The 17,191-nt window shown below is 47.1% G+C and overlaps 1 protein-coding gene across 3 annotated transcripts in view; it reads left to right on the top strand.

The window, feature by feature from the left end:
* LOC124281270 (gamma-tubulin complex component 2-like) overlaps window positions 1-17,191 on the top strand; it is a 72,127-nt gene that overhangs the window by 38,665 nt on the left and 16,271 nt on the right. For all 3 annotated transcript variants that reach the window (XM_046717299.1, XM_046717301.1, XM_046717300.1), the window contains exons 23-25: window positions 4,070-4,143; window positions 5,513-5,613; window positions 9,391-9,461. In XM_046717299.1, coding sequence (XP_046573255.1) covers window positions 4,070-4,143; window positions 5,513-5,613; window positions 9,391-9,461 — 246 coding nt within the window. The remainder of the gene's footprint in view (window positions 1-4,069; window positions 4,144-5,512; window positions 5,614-9,390; window positions 9,462-17,191) is intronic.

Below are 17,191 nucleotides of genomic sequence, written 5' to 3'. Positions count from 1 at the left end.
TACTCAGGCAGATCTAAGTTCACGGGCCTACAAAGAGCAAGAGAGGAGGAGATAGCCAGCTCTAGAGGTAAAGATTCTTTTAGAGTAAGCCCATATGGCAACTATAGAGGAGGATCAGGAAGAGGCAGGACACCCAGAGGTTCCCGCCAATTATAGACGCTGAAACACAGGTTAGGAACGACTGGAGTCTTCCACCCCAGCCCGTTCCAGTACAGCCAGCTCAAGTGGGTGGGCGCTCCAACTACACTGGGAAAACTGGGGAATATTGCAAGACCCTACGTCTCCAACATTCTTCAACAGTTTCGTATATTCCTCTACAGGCCAAGCCTCCGTGACAATCAAACCCCCAAGTTCGATTTACAAGCGCAGCAACTACCAAAGATAAAGAGGCTGTTTCATCACTCCTATCCAAACAGGCCATAGAAGTAATAGATCAAGCAAGCGTCGAACCAGGTTTCTACTCCCCAGTTTTCCTAGTTCCCAAGAAAAACTCCACGGAGAAATACAGACTCATCTACAACATGAGCTTTTCAACAAGAACTATCTCATAAACCACGAAGTTTAGCATGATACATTTACCTCAGTTACGCCAGATGATTCGTCCCTATGGACTACATGGGCAGCATAGATCTACAGGATGCCTACCTGCACATCCCATTCATCCCGATTCCAGGAAATACCTACGATTTACTCTAGAAGGGCTACATTACCAGTGGAAAGTACTCCCATTCGAATATCATCAGCCCCTGGCTATTCACGAGGATAACGAAACCGATTATCAAATTTCTACATGGAGTCAAAGGGCTCGCACGCAGCGTTTTACCTCGACTGCACGGGATACAAGTAGATCAAGATCCACTGCGTCTCAAACTACAGTTAGAATTACATCATAAAGCTACTAACACAACTAGGTTGGTTAGTAAACTTACGCCAAGTCGGACCCTAGTACCATCGCCAAGACCTGCAGTTCCTAGGTAATCGATTCATCACAAATCGCCAACCGTATTATGGTACCAGAAGACCCGTTGGCTCAAGATACAGCAGACCATTCCACCAGCTCTACTCTCTCCGTTACCACTCGCGACAATGGCAGAGCCTACTAGGTCTTCTCACATCAGCCCAAGACATGACTGTCACAGGCAGATTACAGTTTCACGCCCCTACAGGTCCTCATCAACGCACATCTCAACTATGTACAACCATTCAGTCTACGAAACATCTCAGACCTCATCTACTATGGTGGACCAAGAAATCGAATGTCTGCGAAGAGGATTTGTTTAGCAGAGCAGAATGCAAAAACCCATCTGTATGTAGAGCGTCACTCCAAGGTTGGGGAGCTCATCTCACCAACCACCTGCGATATCAGGGTTATGGAATCAGCAAGAATGCAAACTCCATATAAACAGTCTAGAAAGGAAAGCTGTAATCAGCGCCATTCTACATTGGAGCACATTTCTACAAAATGCTACCTAATGATCCATACAGACAATTAGACAGTGGCGTTCTACATAAACAAGCAAGGCTCAACGAGATCGATGAACCTTTTGAACCTAAGCTTTCAACTGTTCGATTTAATACAAGATCTAAATCTACATGTCAGAGCAGTGCACATTCGAGCCAGAAATATACTAGCAGGCGGCTCTCTCGGCCTCATCTACCATCACCGACAGAGTGGATGATCAACAGGAAATTTTTGCACAGATAATCAAGCAATTAGGGAGCCGCTAATAGACCTTATTCGCCACGCGATTCAACAATCAGCTACCGACATTCGTGTCACCAGTCCCAGACCCCCAAGCTTGGGCAACGGACTCTAAGTCTATCATGGGAAGGCCTCAATGCGTGCGGCGTTTCGCTACGCCAGCAATAATACCTCAAAGTATTACAGAAAATCAGACAAACACAGAGCCTACAACTCACTTTGGTCGCCCTACTGGCGGCCAGAACGTGGTTTCCCATACTAATTCAAGAAATCGGTCAACCAACACTGGAGCTACCCAAGCGCGCAAACCTGTTAATTCATCCTCACACCAAACAAGTGCCACGGAAACCCAGCAATGTTCCAACTACTGCATTATGGACTGTATACAAATGTGTTTAAACAAGAGAGGATATTCTGCCAGGGCGGCAAAAGCAGTCACGCTTTGCTTACGTTACTCAACTCGTAACATGCGGCGACGACAAGTGGCACAGTTTCGAAAAATTATGCAACAAAGAAAGGGTTTACAGCAAGAGAGGCTTCACAACCTCAAGTGGCAGACTATTTGTGTTACCTACGCCAAAACAAACATTTAAAAGGTTCAACGATATCAACATATCTTGCAGCTTAGTTCTGTAATCACCATGAGAACGGGTGTCAAATTGACAAGATCTCCAGAGTTACTGGCCTTACTCACGAGCTTCCCGATTGGAGGACCAAAGGAAGTTCCACGCCGTAACTTGGGATCTGAATGTAGTGTTACAACACCTCACGAGTGAGGTCTATGAACCTTTGGAATCGACAAACTTTGAATTTCTCTCACAGAAAACACTGTTTCTGCTATTGCTAGCCACAGCAGCAAGAATGTCTGAAATTCACGCTCTGGATTACGCGAGGATACAGTTTGATGACAATCATAACACAGCGCACCTCGGTTAAGATGGGATTTCATCGCAAAAAAATCAACTGCCAGGTCAACCAGACAGATTATTCCACATCCCGGCGCTATCCTCTATTCTCGGATCACAAGATACACAAGACCTATCACTGTGTCCGGTAAGAGCTCAAAGTTTATTCACGACGATCCAAAACAAGGAGAAGATTTCTCAAACGTTTATTCATCCCTTATCGCCTACGAATCAAACAGAAGTGTCACGGACCACAATATCTATTTGGATAAGGACTGTCATTCTCCGTGCCTACAAGGCAGCAGGCTTGGACCCACCAACAGCATCAAATCCACATGAGATCAGGGCACTGGCCTCTACCCTCGCCCTACACGGTAACTGTTCCTTGAACACGATTATGGAAGGATGCTATTGGAAATCTAACATGGTATTTGCTAATCACTACCTAGAGACATCACTACAGAAGATGTCTCTGGCATTCACCATTCGGACCACTGGTCCTCGCTCAGCAACTGACAGTCCCTCATTAGGCGTTAAAATATTATCCTCACAAGATTAATATGTATTTTATACATACTCATCTAGCTTATAACTCTCAATGGAGTTTTAGGGCTATGTATATATGTTCAGCTTAAGTATTCAACCTTAAGCATATACTTTGGTATAGTCAATTTCAGTGCCTCTATCAGAGTCACCTATATATATATATATATAATTTATATGTATTGTTCAATATATTCATAATGTAATTCCCCTTTAATGGCTTTATATAACCTATGGTTTCTTTATACAGGAAACATCCTAAATCTAAGCCTTCATGAAGTTCCGTAGGGAATATTACAGTATATCTATACAAAATCACTAATTATAAATCCAAAGTATTCTGTTACCCACCTCCGTTCCGTAGGATGCTACAAGCAAAAAGAGCATGAGTCAGGATAAGGAAAAATATGTAATTTTTAGAGTAAAATTGATATTTTATACTTATCCTGACTCATGAGGTTAGCTCCCTCCCATCCTCCCACATAACACTTTGGATTTCCCTGCAGATTCAAGTGCATGGCTCGCTAAATCAGGAGAGTGGAGCACATGGCCAGACTGGTGGCGACACCTTTCCCGCCAGGGGAGACAAAGGGGAGCAACTCGTGGTGAGTACCAATTAGTGATTTTATTTTGAAGGGAGCTTCAAATAAGGAGATGCAAGTGTTCCACTATGTTCGCAAGAAGAAGAAGACAAGCAAAAGAGCATGAGTCAGGATAAGTATAAAATATCAATTTTACTCTAAAAATTACATGTTTGTGAATTGAATAGGTTATCGACTTTTACCATTTTAAGAACCAGACAAAGTGTTTTGTGACTCATTAAATACTCACCAGTGTTTCAGGAGTACAAATAATTGATTAGGTCTGAATGCATGAAAATGTTCCTCAATGTTGAGAGATATTGTTCGCTCTGTTTCAGAGTTGACCTGCTCCCCTACGACCTGATCACACAGCTCTTCAAGATCCTCACAATCGACACCAAACTGGAGAAGGGTAAACTTAAATATTCCATACCTTCAAGTCGTATTTCTTTGATATTCATACTTTTTATGAAAGCACCTTTAGTTTTGTGAATGAATTTTTTTTGCACCACATGAGTGTGTTGTGACCTATTAAAAAGCAACAGTATTATTTGGACCATGCCAAGTGGGTATTGAAGTGTGCTGTCAGTCTGTCAGTATTATTTGGCCCATGCCAAGTGGGTATTGAAGTGTGCCGTCAGTCTGTCAGTATTATTTGGACCTTGCCAAGTGGGTATTGAAGTGTGCTGTCAGTCTGTCAATATTATTTGGCCCATGCCAAGTGGGTATTGAAGTGTGCCGTCAGTCTGTCAGTATTATTTGGCCCATGCCAAGTGGGTATTGAAGTGTGTGTGTCTGTCAGTATTATTTGGACCATGCCAAGTGGTTATTGAAGTGTGCTGTCAGTCTGTCAGTATTATTTGGACCATGCCAAGTGGTGAAATACACAATGCCAAGTGGGTATTGAAGTGTGCCGTCAGTCTGTCAGTATTATTTGGACCATGCCAAGTGGTTATTGAAGTGTGCCGTCAGTCTGTCAGTATTATTTGGACCATGCCAAGTGGGTATTGAAGTGTGTTGTCAGTCTGTCAGTATTATTTGGCCCATGCCAAGTGGGTATTGAAGTGTGCTGTCAGTCTGCCCATGCCAAGTGGTATTATTTGGCCCATGCCAAGTGGGTATTGAATTGTGCCGTCAGTCTGTCAGTATTATTTGGACCATGCCAAGTGGTCTTTGAAGTGTGCCGTCAGTCTGTCAGAATTATTTGGCCCATGCTAAGTGGGTATTGAAGTGTGCCATCAGTCTGTCAGTATTATTTGGACCATGCCAAGTGGGTATTGAAGTGTGCCGTCAGTCTGTCAGTGTTATTTGGACCATGCCAAGTGGTCATTGAAGTGTGCCGTCAGTCTGTCAGTATTATTTGGCCCATGCCAAGTGGGTATTGAAGTGTGCTATCAGTCTGTCAGTATTATTTGGACCATGCCAAGTGGGTATTGAAGTGTGCTATCAGTCTGTCAGTATTATTTGGACCATGCCAAGTGGGTATTGAAGTGTGCTATCAGTCTGTCAGTATTATTTGGCCCATGCCAAGTGGGTATTGAAGTGTGCTGTCAGTCTGTCAGTATTATTTGGCCCATGCCAAGTGGGTATTGAAGTGTGCTATCAGTCTGTCAGTATTATTTGGACCATGCCAAGTGGGTATTGAAGTGTGCTATCAGTCTGTCAGTATTATTTGGCCCATGCCAAGTGGGTATTGAAGTGTGCTATCAGTCTGTCAGTATTATTTGAACCATGCCAAGTGGGTATTGAAGTGTGCCGTCAGTCTGTCAGTATTGTTTCAGACTACAAAGTGGACCCAACAGATCTCCACCTGTCCGGGCTCGAGTCCTTCTCCTTCGACTACGTAGTCAAGTGGCCGGTGTCTCTCGTGCTGAATAGGAAGGTACTACTGGTGTAAAATAACAAACATGTCATGTAATTGCTTGAAACATTTCAAAGATAATTTAAGCAAATAAAAAACGCAATACATTGGAACAATGTCACTTATAGCCTAATGACAGTGTTGTAATAGGCCATGGCAAAATGACACAAGTTACGCAGCAGCATGGCTTAGATATATTCCATTTTAAGTATCTCACTCAGATACAAACTAGTTCCAAGTAAAATGACTCTTAAAGTATGAAATATTTGAATCTAGTGACCAAAAATAATGAAGTGAATTCATGAATGGATACGGTTCAATTCACCAAATATGCAAATGAATTGTAATAAGACTAGTGTGTAGTACCAGAGAGAGGCCAATCAATGGCCACTGACGTGAACATTCCAGTTTTTTATGTCAGTTTTCTTACCAGATATATTTAGTGTCCAGTGATATATAGTGTGTCCATTGACATATTAAGTGTCCAGTTATATATTTAGTGTCCAGTGATATATATTTAGTGTCCAGTGATATATAGTGTGTCCAGTGATATATCTAGTGTCCAGTGATATATCTAGTGTCCGGTGATATGATTAGTTAAAGAACCACTAAACTTTGTTTTTTGTTACTCTTTTAACCATTACATGTGAAAGATTTGTGGTTAGTCTTATGCGGAACACCAAATTTATTCTTTAAAAACTTGTGGTTAATTAATACCGAGCGATTAAAAGTGGCCAAAAGTTAGCCTGCTTCCCTCTAAGCCATGCTTGAAGAAACCACAGACGGGAGGTTACGTAACTCTGTCGCCAGAGCACTGCAGTGGCGTCATATGAGAACGATTTTCAGTTAGTTGTATAGAAAATGTGTAGCAGCTCATCATTTTGATTATTTCTCGACATCAGCGGCGACATGCCGAATCGTTGCTGTCGTCAATTGCTCCTAGGGGTCGGGCGATGGTGTCCCCATGCACAGATTTCCACAGGACCCGCAGTTGTGCTAAATGGGTTATGTTTGTGAGTCGCGGCTGGCGTTGTGGAAGCCTGAAGCGATATCTTACTTGTGTTCAGATCGGCTTCCACTGCGGAAGTTAAAGAATCAAAACTACTTACTAGTTGTAGTAAAATATGCATATGATTGATGACCATAAAGATTTTCTATGACACAACTTGTAACATAACGATTTCTTCCTCGGAAGTGAGGTTGTGGTCGAAGTAACAATAATATTGTAAGAAGTAGTATTATATTGACGCCCACCTGCAGCTGCCAGAGAGGAAATTGTTATGATATCTGCTATGTCATGCAAAATCCTATTGGCCATCAATAAAATACATATTTTACTACCAGTAGAAAGTAGTTTTGATTTTTGTAACTTCGGTGAAAACAAACCTAAATACCATTTATCCTCAGACTGGCCGGATGTTCCCGACGAAGCATCATTTTAAAATAAAAAAATCTGTTAGAATTAATGAGATTATAGTTTGTTTTCATCAAGGTTAGAAAAATCAAGACTACTTTCTACTAGTTGTCAAATATGTATTAGAATCATAACCAAACGGATTTTGCATGACACAACTTATAACATACTTACGATTTCTTCCGCGAGGCGAGGTGGGGGTCGAAGTCACAATACTGCGCGATAAATTTCTTGCTACATTCCCATGGTTAATGTCCACTCACCAGTATGTAGATACTAGTCAATGTGCGTCTTTATATTTGGTCTTATAATCCTAATTAGTTTATTATCACACTTGTATGCATTTGGAAACTAAATAAAAAGCAGACGATCTGCTGATACTTATAGTGAATTTATATTTTATTATATTATAGGATATTTATATAGCGCACATATCCACGCAACTAGTGCATGCTCAAGGCGCTGGTATTTTTTCCCTCGATCATTGAATGTCAATCTCAACAGCACATCGTATTATCAATCTCAACTCCTTGGGGAGTATACAACTCTTGCAGCCACTAGGCGCACCGAGTTATTGTGGCTTTCTCATCCTTACGAGGTACCCATTCACAGCTGGGTGGACTGGGACACATAGTCACAGTACTTTGTCCAAGTTTACTGCACGTTGCTGTACCCGCAACTGGGTGTTTGCACGTATTCATGTAGCCACCATCTGGTCATATACCAACGGATTAAGTAGGTTCTTTTAAGTGCACAGGGTTGTGTACTGTACACTAGGGGTTGCGACAACACTGAAAGAGTCTGTACACAAAGTTGACTCCAAGGTTTTACACCGGTCACAGGTGGGCTCGATCCGACACCTCAACCTCGCTGGATCACTAGCCAACAAACTGCCTTAGCCAGCTTCAAGCCCACCAGCGTAATTTATAACAGAACTGTAATATCTAGACATTTTATAGTTTGCCAATGTGAATCATAATTAAGCACACACACACCTAGTGCATGTTGTCTGTCTCATTACGGCTTCCGCAGTGAAAACAATGATTCTGTTGAATGCTCACGACAAATGAATAAAAACAAAATGCAAATATTAAAACTAAAACAGATTAAAGTTATAGGAACAATATCAGGCCATTACCTTGTTAGGAATGTATCCATCAATATCCACAAAACTGTTCCAAATGATGTGTCTTTTAACAGTTTAATATCTGAAAAAGTGATAAATCTTTTCAGGTATTGGTGTATAGTCTCATTGGTCACCAAGATAGCACACCTGGCAACTAATTTGCGTAATGTCCGCCTTTCTTTAAAAACAGTAATTTAGTTAGCCAATAATGGACAATCAATCAATGTATTGCCGGTTAATCCTTTGAAGAAGGGCGTTGTTTTTAATGCTTGAACACCGACCACGACAGAGTGTACTCAGTATAGATTAGTAAATCTACATACATAAACACTACCTTTTGACAATTCCGCTGTGTAAGATAAAAGTAATTAATCAATCAGCGTGTTATCGGTTAATCCTTTGATCGATGTTTATAATGTTGAATATTTACTCAGACACAAGAAAAGCCAAATGGGAACCTTTGTGGGTAATCTAAATGTGTTACCACTAATTATACCTGTTATAAATTCATTAACTGACCATCAAGTGAATGATGACAAATAACATGTGTAGGTTTATAACACTTAACACGGGTTACAACGAGGGAGTATTAATTGCTGTATTGCATGTGAAAACTTATGGGCCGACACTGTTTTGAGAATACAAACAGATTTTTACATGACATGATTAAATATCGAGGTAAAACAACACAGAAATGGGATCAATTTGGATCAGTCATTATACAAATAGGGCCCTAACGACACCAATCGATTTTGTCAGAATCGTCTATGAAAACAAGTTGTAACTTCGGAAACTAGGCAAAGCAGGAGACAAAATTAAATGACAGTAGATTGTGAGAACATATAGCTTTCATTTTCCACAACAATTAATCCGCGATTTCAGGTTTATACAAGCCAGTAAACACGATAATTTACCCCCTAAAATGTAGATGAATTCTGCATCGGCTCTCAAAGCTATTCCTCATATGACGTCACAGAGGCTCGCCGCTCTGATTGGTTGAAATTTCGTTCGCTGGTGAGAATTGTGCACTGTTGTCAAAAAGGTCGATTTAAGTCAATTAAAGGTCGAAATGAGTAGTTTTAATGACGGGGTTTCATTTATAACGATGCCAGTTAGTGATTTATGTATTTGTACCCCCTAGGGTTTATGTGACCTTTAAAAATTGATGATACTGGTAACACCCACATCACTGTTCCCTGACCTTCGTGGAGACAACTTGCTTCAAGAGCCTTCTGACACTGTCTTGTTGCGTTGCCAGGCCCTGACCCGCTACCAGATGTTGTTCCGTCACCTGTTCTACTGCAAGCACGTTGAGAGGCAGTTGTGCAGGTAGGTGTTGACAGCAGGAATACGTTGGTCTGTGCACTGCGGGTAGACTTTGTATGCACACCTTTGTGGTTTAACCTTGTGCAGTGTTGGTTGGGGTCTAGCCATGTTTGTTCAGGTTTGGGAGTCAATTAAGTGATGCCTCTAACTATGAGTCATTAAAGATAGATAGAGACACAAGACATTGTCCCAAAGCAAATCGTCATCTTCAAAATGTCTGTCAAAGACCTGATTCTAGATGGAAATACAGTCGCATGAGGAAGAGAGTCGGATGAGGAAGAGTGGGATGGGGAAGAGAGAGGGATGGGGAAGAGTGTGGGATGGGGAAGAGAGTCGGATTGGGAAGTGAGTGGGATGGGGAAGAGAGTGGAATGGGGAAGAGAGCCGGATGGGGAAGAGAGCGGGATGGGGAAGAAAGTGGGATGGGGAAGAGAGCGGGATGGAGAAGAGAGTCGGATGGACTGTGGTTCACATGACTGTAAATTAGTCTGGATGTGTGTTTAACACAGTAAATGGCCACTGAGATACAGACCCGGGTGATAGTTTTCAGTAGCAGCTTTAATACATAAACATGGCGCAATGTCTTAGAGGGCCAGATACTTCCGCTGTCTGCTCTTAAGGCTACTAGGGCAGTGGGCTAGCCTAGTGGTTAAAGCATTGGCTCGTCACGACGAAGACCCGGGTTCGAATCCCCACATGGGTAAAATGTGTGAAGCCCATTTCTGGTGTCCCCCGCCGTGATGTTGCTGGAATATTGCTAAAAGTGGCGTAAAACTAAACTCAGTCAGTCAGTCAGTCAGTCTGAAGGCTACTCATATTAACATTTGTAAGTTCACTAAAGGGTTGCAGGAGTTCAGATGGCTATGTTATGGAGATGCATGTGGTAGAGTTATGATATACTGCCAGGAGATGTGTGAGGCAGCTTGTACAACAATCTGGATGTGCAGAAGTCAGCATTGACATGGAATGCTGATACCATGGCCCAGCACCATGCTGTTACCATGATGCATCAAGAAACTGATGTTGTAGCTCTTATGAATGCAGCAATAAAAATACACAAAGCCATTTAGAAAGTAGTCAAATACCTATGTTATATTTGGGATTACACTTTCTTAGTAAAGTATAGATTCTAGTACTTTTGTTGGGTTGAGTCCTTTGTGTACTTTATGTGCTGGCGATTAGGTGCCTGACTCTGGGAGTGTGGGTTCGAATCCCGGATGGGACTCAACCCAACAGAAGTACTAGAATCTGTACTTTACTAAGAAAGTGTAATCCCAAATATAACATAGGTTATATGTAAAATACTGTTAACAAATGAAAGGGGGACATTTATCAACATCAACTTCTGTTTTATGAGGAACAAGTGCCCCCCTGGGAACCTCATTTCCTTTTGACAGTTGTGAAAGTGAGCTAGGTAGAATATTGGACTTGCTTTAAATGAATAGTTTGTCTTAATTAGGATGCAGAGATTCAGAAGGTAAGTCATCTCTTCTTTAGTTTCCTGGTAAGATAATCCTGTCAGTCTGAGATATACTAATGTTCAGATCACTAGCAATGCTCCAGGGTAACGGGACTGGTTTGTCTACGTGTTTCCTACGTTCAGATGTCTGAGGGATGATTGATGAGAATCCTCACTAGGGAGTGAAATCTTTTGTTGTGGGCTTTTCTTGATGTTGTAGAGGTATACCCACTGAGGCTGGATGCTTGAGTCTGCTGAGCAGGTTGTATCATGCAGTGATTAAGCAGGCTGATGTTTGGATGCAGCTTGAAAGTAATAAAACTAAGGTTTCATTCATAGTTAGTTAGTAACAAATTATTGCAAGAATCCTTCTGAATCAGCTACAAACAGGGCTACAGTTTTATGAGACATGTGCCTGTTGCTTTCTTTTATGAGATGTCAGGTTGTTTGGAACCCAGCTAGGTGATACGTTCCTGTCCCTGGTACTGACAACTGAGGTAGCTCTATGATGTGCAGTCATTCACCGTCACTCACCACCATACCATGAGTTCTCGAGATCATTTCTGGCATTGCTGAGGCCAGGACAGAGGTCATCGTCAAGGCTCTTTCTAGAACCTTAAACTCCTAGACCCATCTCTTTACATTGGCACAGAAACAGGGTCCTTCCCAAGGTCTCACATCTGTATGGGTGGCTCTTGGTATTGAGCCCTTGTTCTGCGAGTACATAATCACTGCTTCTCCTCAAGTTTGACCAATTTTCTAAAGGTCCCAGACTCTCCTGCTTGTTTTACTGACTTGTCACAGTGAAACAGTTTGCTGATGTGACTCCACTTTCTATGGTGATACCTCAATGACATCTGTTAATGTCCACAAGAAAAGATTTCACTATTATTTGTCTGTGAGGCTCAGCACTTCATCCCCTGTAACCTTGCTATAGCTAAAACTGGTAGTAACCTTTCTTAGATTCGGACTCTGCAAGGGACTAAAATGGTATCAAGACATGCTCACAGTCAGTGTAAAGATCCAACCTGTTCTGTCTGTCTCTTCACGTAATCTGTTTTTACCTGTCTCCTGATCAGTCATAATCCCAGCAGTCATGACGAGATTATGTGTGTAATATTTTCCTGTAGGCATTACTAATCCCAGATTACAGCCACTGGCAAGTAATGTATGTACTAGTGCTGATAGATGTAACAACCCTTCAAAATATCTGAAATATAATTTGTTTGAGATGTTTCTAATGTTTAGTAGAAACAGGTAATATTTTGTTTACATATCCTGCTTGAGACTGTCTATCCGTATAATTATGAGTGTTCCATGCTATATTTGTTCCCACATACCAAACAGCCCACACAATTGTAAGCTATTGCCTTGTGCCACATAGCAATCCCAGCAATAGTCACACTGTCATATCTCTCGTCTCGTCCCAAACCCCAACAATAGTCATTACCCAGACATCAGTTTGTGGGCCAGGTGTCCAGGCCCCACAGCCTCAGGTGGCAGACAACAGGCACACTGAGATGGCCTGGTCTGTGTCCAGGACCACCAGCCTTCAGGTGGCAGACAACAGGCACACTGAGATGGCCTGGTCTGTGTCCAGGACCCACAGCCTCAGGTGGCAGACAACAGGCACACTGAGATGGCCTGGTCTGTGTCCAGGCCCCACAGCCTCCAGGTGGCCGACAACAGGCACACTGAGATGGCCTGGTCTGTGTCCAGGCCCCACAGCCTCCAGGTGGCAGACAACAGGCACACTGAGATGGTCTGGTCTGTGTCCAGGACCCACAGCCTCAGGTGGCAGACAACAGGCACACTGAGATGGCCTGGTCTGTGTCCAGCCTTCAGGGTGGACCCACAGCCTCCAGGCCCCACAGGTGGCAGACAACAGGCACACTGAGGTGGCCTGGTCTGTGTCCAGGACCCACAGTCTCCAGGTGGCAGACAACAGGCACACTGAGATGGTCTGGTCTGTGTCCAGGCCCACAGCCTCCAGGTGGCAGAGACAACAGGCACACTGAGATGGCCTGGTCTGTGTCCAGGCCCCACAGCCTCCAGGTGGCAGACAACAGGCACACTGAGATGGCCTGGTCTGTGTCCAGGACCCACAGCCTCAGGTGGCAGACAACAGGCACACTGAGATGGCCTGGTCTGTGTCCAGGACCCACAGCCTCCAGGTGGCAGACAACAGGCACACTGAGATGGCCTGGTCTGTGTCCAGGACCCCACAGCCTCCAGGTGGCAGACAACAGGCACACTGAGATGGCCTGGTCTGTGTCCAGGACCCACAGCCTCAGGTGGCAGACAACAGGCACACTGAGATGGCCTGGTCTGTGTCCAGGACCCACAGCCTCCAGGTGGCAGACAACAGGCACACTGAGATGGTCTGGTCTGTGTCCAGGACCACACAGCCTTCAGGTGGCAGACAACAGGCACACTGAGATGGTCTGGTCTGTGTCCAGGACCCACAGCCTTCCAGGTGGCAGACAACAGGCACACTGAAATGGCCTGGTCTGTGTCCAGGACCCACAGCCTTCAGGTGGCAGACAACAGGCACACTGAGATGGTCTGGTCTGTGTCCAGGACCCACAGCCTTCAGGTGGCAGACAACAGGCACACTGAGATGGCCTGGTCTGTGTCCAGGCCCCACAGCCTCCAGGTGGCAGACAACAGGCACACTGAGATGGTCTGGTCTGTGTCCAGGACCCACAGCCTTCAGGTGGCAGACAACAGGCACACTGAGGTGGCCTGGTCTGTGTCCAGGACCCACAGCCTCCAGGTGGCAGACAACAGGCACACTGAGATGGTCTGGTCTGTGTCCAGGACCCACAGCCTCAGGTGGCAGACAACAGGCACACTGAGATGGCCTGGTCTGTGTCCAGGACCCACAGCCTCCAGGTGGCAGACAACAGGCACACTGAGATGGCCTGGTCTGTGTCCAGGCCCCACAGCCCCAGGTGGCAGACAACAGGCACACTGAGATGGTCTGGTCTGTGTCCAGGACCCACAGCCTCCAGGTGGCAGACAACAGGCACACTGAGATGGCCTGGTCTGTGTCCAGGACCCACAGCCTCCAGGTGGCAGACAACAGGCACACTGAGATGGCCTGGTCTGTGTCCAGGACCCACAGCCTTCAGGTGGCAGACAACAGGCACACTGAGATGGTCTGGTCTGTGTCCAGGACCCACAGCCTCCAGGTGGCAGACAACAGGCACACTGAGATGGTCTGGTCTGTGTCCAGGACCCACAGCCTTCAGGTGGCAGACAACAGGCACACTGAGATGCCCTTGTTCATGTGTCCAGGGCCTTCAGGTGGCAGACAACAGGCACACTGAAATGGTCTCGTCTGTGTCCAGGCCCCACAGCCTCAGGTGGCAGACAACAGGCACACTGAGATGGTCTGGTCTGTGTCCAGGACCACCAGCCTTCAGGTGGCAGACAACAGGCACACTGAGATGGTCTGGTCTGTGTCCAGGACCCACAGCCTCAGGTGGCAGACAACAGGCACACTGAAATGGCCTGGTCTGTGTCCAGGCCCCACAGCCTTCAGGTGGCAGACAACAGGCATACTGAGATGGCCTGGTCTGTGTCCAGGCCCCACAGCCTCCAGCCTCCTGGTCTGTGTCCAGGCCCCACAGCCTTCAGGTGGCAGACAACAGGCATACTGAGATGGCCTGGTCTCAGTCCAGGGACCCACAGCCTCCAGGTGGCAGACAACAGGCACACTGAGATGGTCTGGTCTGTGTCCAGGCCCCACAGCCTCCCAGGTGGCAGACAACAGGCACACTGAGATGGCCTGGTCTGTGTCCAGGCCCCCCAGCCTCCAGGTGGCAGACAACAGGCACACTGAGATGGCCTGGTCTGTGTCCAGGACCCACAGCCTCAGGTGGCAGACAACAGGCACACTGAGATGGTCTGGTCTGTGTCCAGGACCCACAGCCTCCAGGTGGCAGACAACAGGCACACTGAGATGGCCTGGTCTGTGTCCAGGACCCACAGCCTCCAGGTGGCAGACAACAGGCACACTGAGATGGCCTGGTCTGTGTCCAGGACCCACAGCCTCCAGGTGGCAGACAACAGGCACACTGAGATGGCCTGGTCTGTGTCCAGGCCCCACAGCCCCAGGTGGCAGACAACAGGCACACTGGTGGCTCGGCCTGTGAGACAACAGGCACACTGAGATGGTCTGGTCTGTGTCCAGGACCCACAGCCTCAGGTGGCAGACAACAGGCACACTGAAATGGCCTGGTCTGTGTCCAGGCCCCCCACAGCCTCTCAGGTGGCAAACAACAGGCACACTGAGATGGTCTGGTCTGTGTCCAGGCCCCCACAGCCTCCAGGTGGGTGGCAGACAACAGGCACACTGAGATGGCCTGGTCTGTGTCCAGGCCCCACAGCCTCCAGGTGGCAGACAACAGGCACACTGAGATGGCCTGGTCTGTGTCCAGGACCCACAGCCTCCAGGTGGCAGACAACAGGCACACTGAGATGGCCTGGTCTGTGTCCAGGACCCCACAGCCTCCAGGTGGCAGACAACAGGCACACTGAGATGGCCTGGTCTGTGTCCAGGACCCACAGCCTCCAGGTGGCAGACAACAGGCACACTGAGATGGTCTGGTCTGTGTCCAGGCCCCACAGCCTCAGGTGGCAGACAACAGGCACACTGAGATGGTCTGGTCTGTGTCCAGGCCCCACAGCCTCCAGGTGGCAGACAACAGGCACACTGAGATGGTCTGGTCTGTGTCCAGACCCCACAGCCTCCAGGTGGCAGACAACAGGCACACTGAGATGGTCTGGTCTGTGTCCAGGCCCCACAGCCAGGTGGCAGACAACAGGCACACTGAGATGGTCTGGTCTGTGTCCAGGCCCCACAGCCTCCAGGTGGCAGACAACAGGCACACTGAGATGGCCTGGTCTGTGTCCAGGACCCACAGCCTCCAGGTGGCAGACAACAGGCACACTGAGATGGCCTGGTCTGTGTCCAGGACCCACAGCCTCAGGTGGCAGACAACAGGCACACTGAGATGGCCTGGTCTGTGTCCAGGACCCACAGCCTCCAGGTGGCAGACAACAGGCACACTGAGATGGCCTGGTCTGTGTCCAGGACCCACAGCCTCCAGGTGGCAGACAACAGGCACACTGAGATGGCCTGGTCTGTGTCCAGGACCCACAGCCTCCAGGTGGCAGACAACAGGCACACTGAGATGGCCTGGTCTGTGTCCAGGCCCCACAGCCTCCAGGTGGCAGACAACAGGCACACTGAGATGGTCTGGTCTGTGTCCAGGACCCACAGCCTCCAGGTGGCAGACAACAGGCACACTGAGATGGTCTGGTCTGTGTCCAGGACCCACAGCCTCCAGGTGGCAGACAACAGGCACACTGAGGTGGCCTGGTCTGTGTCCAGGCCCCACAGTCTCCAGGTGGCAGACAACAGGCCCACTGAGATGGTCTGGTCTGTGTCCAGGACCCACAGCCTCCAGGTGGCAGACAACAGGCACACTGAGATGGTCTGGTCTGTGTCCAGGACCCACAGCCTCCAGGTGGCAGACAACAGGCACACTGAGATGGTCTGGTCTGTGTCCAGGCCCCACAGCCTCAGGTGGCAGACAACAGGCACACTGAGATGGTCTGGTCTGTGTCCAGGACCCACAGCCTCCAGGTGGCAGACAACAGGCACACTGAGATGGTCTGGTCTGTGTCCAGACCCCCACAGCCTCCAGGTGGCAGACAACAGGCACACTGAGATGGCCTGGTCTGTGTCCAGGACCCACAGCCTCCAGGTGGCAGACAACAGGCACACTGAGATGGTCTGGTCTGTGTCCAGGACCCACAGCCTTCAGGTGGCAGACAACAGGCACACTGAGATGGCCTGGTGTCTCTGTGTCCAGCCTTCCCACACAGCCTGAGATGGCCTGGCTGTGTCCAGACAACAGGCACACTGAGATGGCTCTGGTCTGTGTCCAGGACCCACAGCCTCCAGGTGGCAGACACAACAGGCACACTGAGATGGTCTGGTCTGTGTCCAGGACCCACAGCCTTCAGGTGGCAGACAACAGGCACACTGAGATGGCCTGGTCTGTGTCCAGGCCCCACAGCCCTCGGTGGCAGACAACAGGCACACTGAGATGGTCTGGTCTGTGTCCAGGACCACCAGCCTTCCAGGTGGCCGACAACAGGCACACTGAGATGGCCTGGTCTGTGTCCAGGCCCCACAGTCTCCAGGTGGCAGACAACAGGCACACTGAGATGGTCTGGTCTGTGTCCAGGACCATGCCAG

This window comes from Haliotis rubra, unplaced genomic scaffold (genome assembly GCF_003918875.1).
Source record: "Haliotis rubra isolate DU_JTF1 unplaced genomic scaffold, ASM391887v1 Scf281, whole genome shotgun sequence".
NCBI lineage: Eukaryota > Metazoa > Mollusca > Gastropoda > Lepetellida > Haliotidae > Haliotis > Haliotis rubra.
This window is presented reverse-complemented; position numbering and strand designations above follow the sequence as displayed.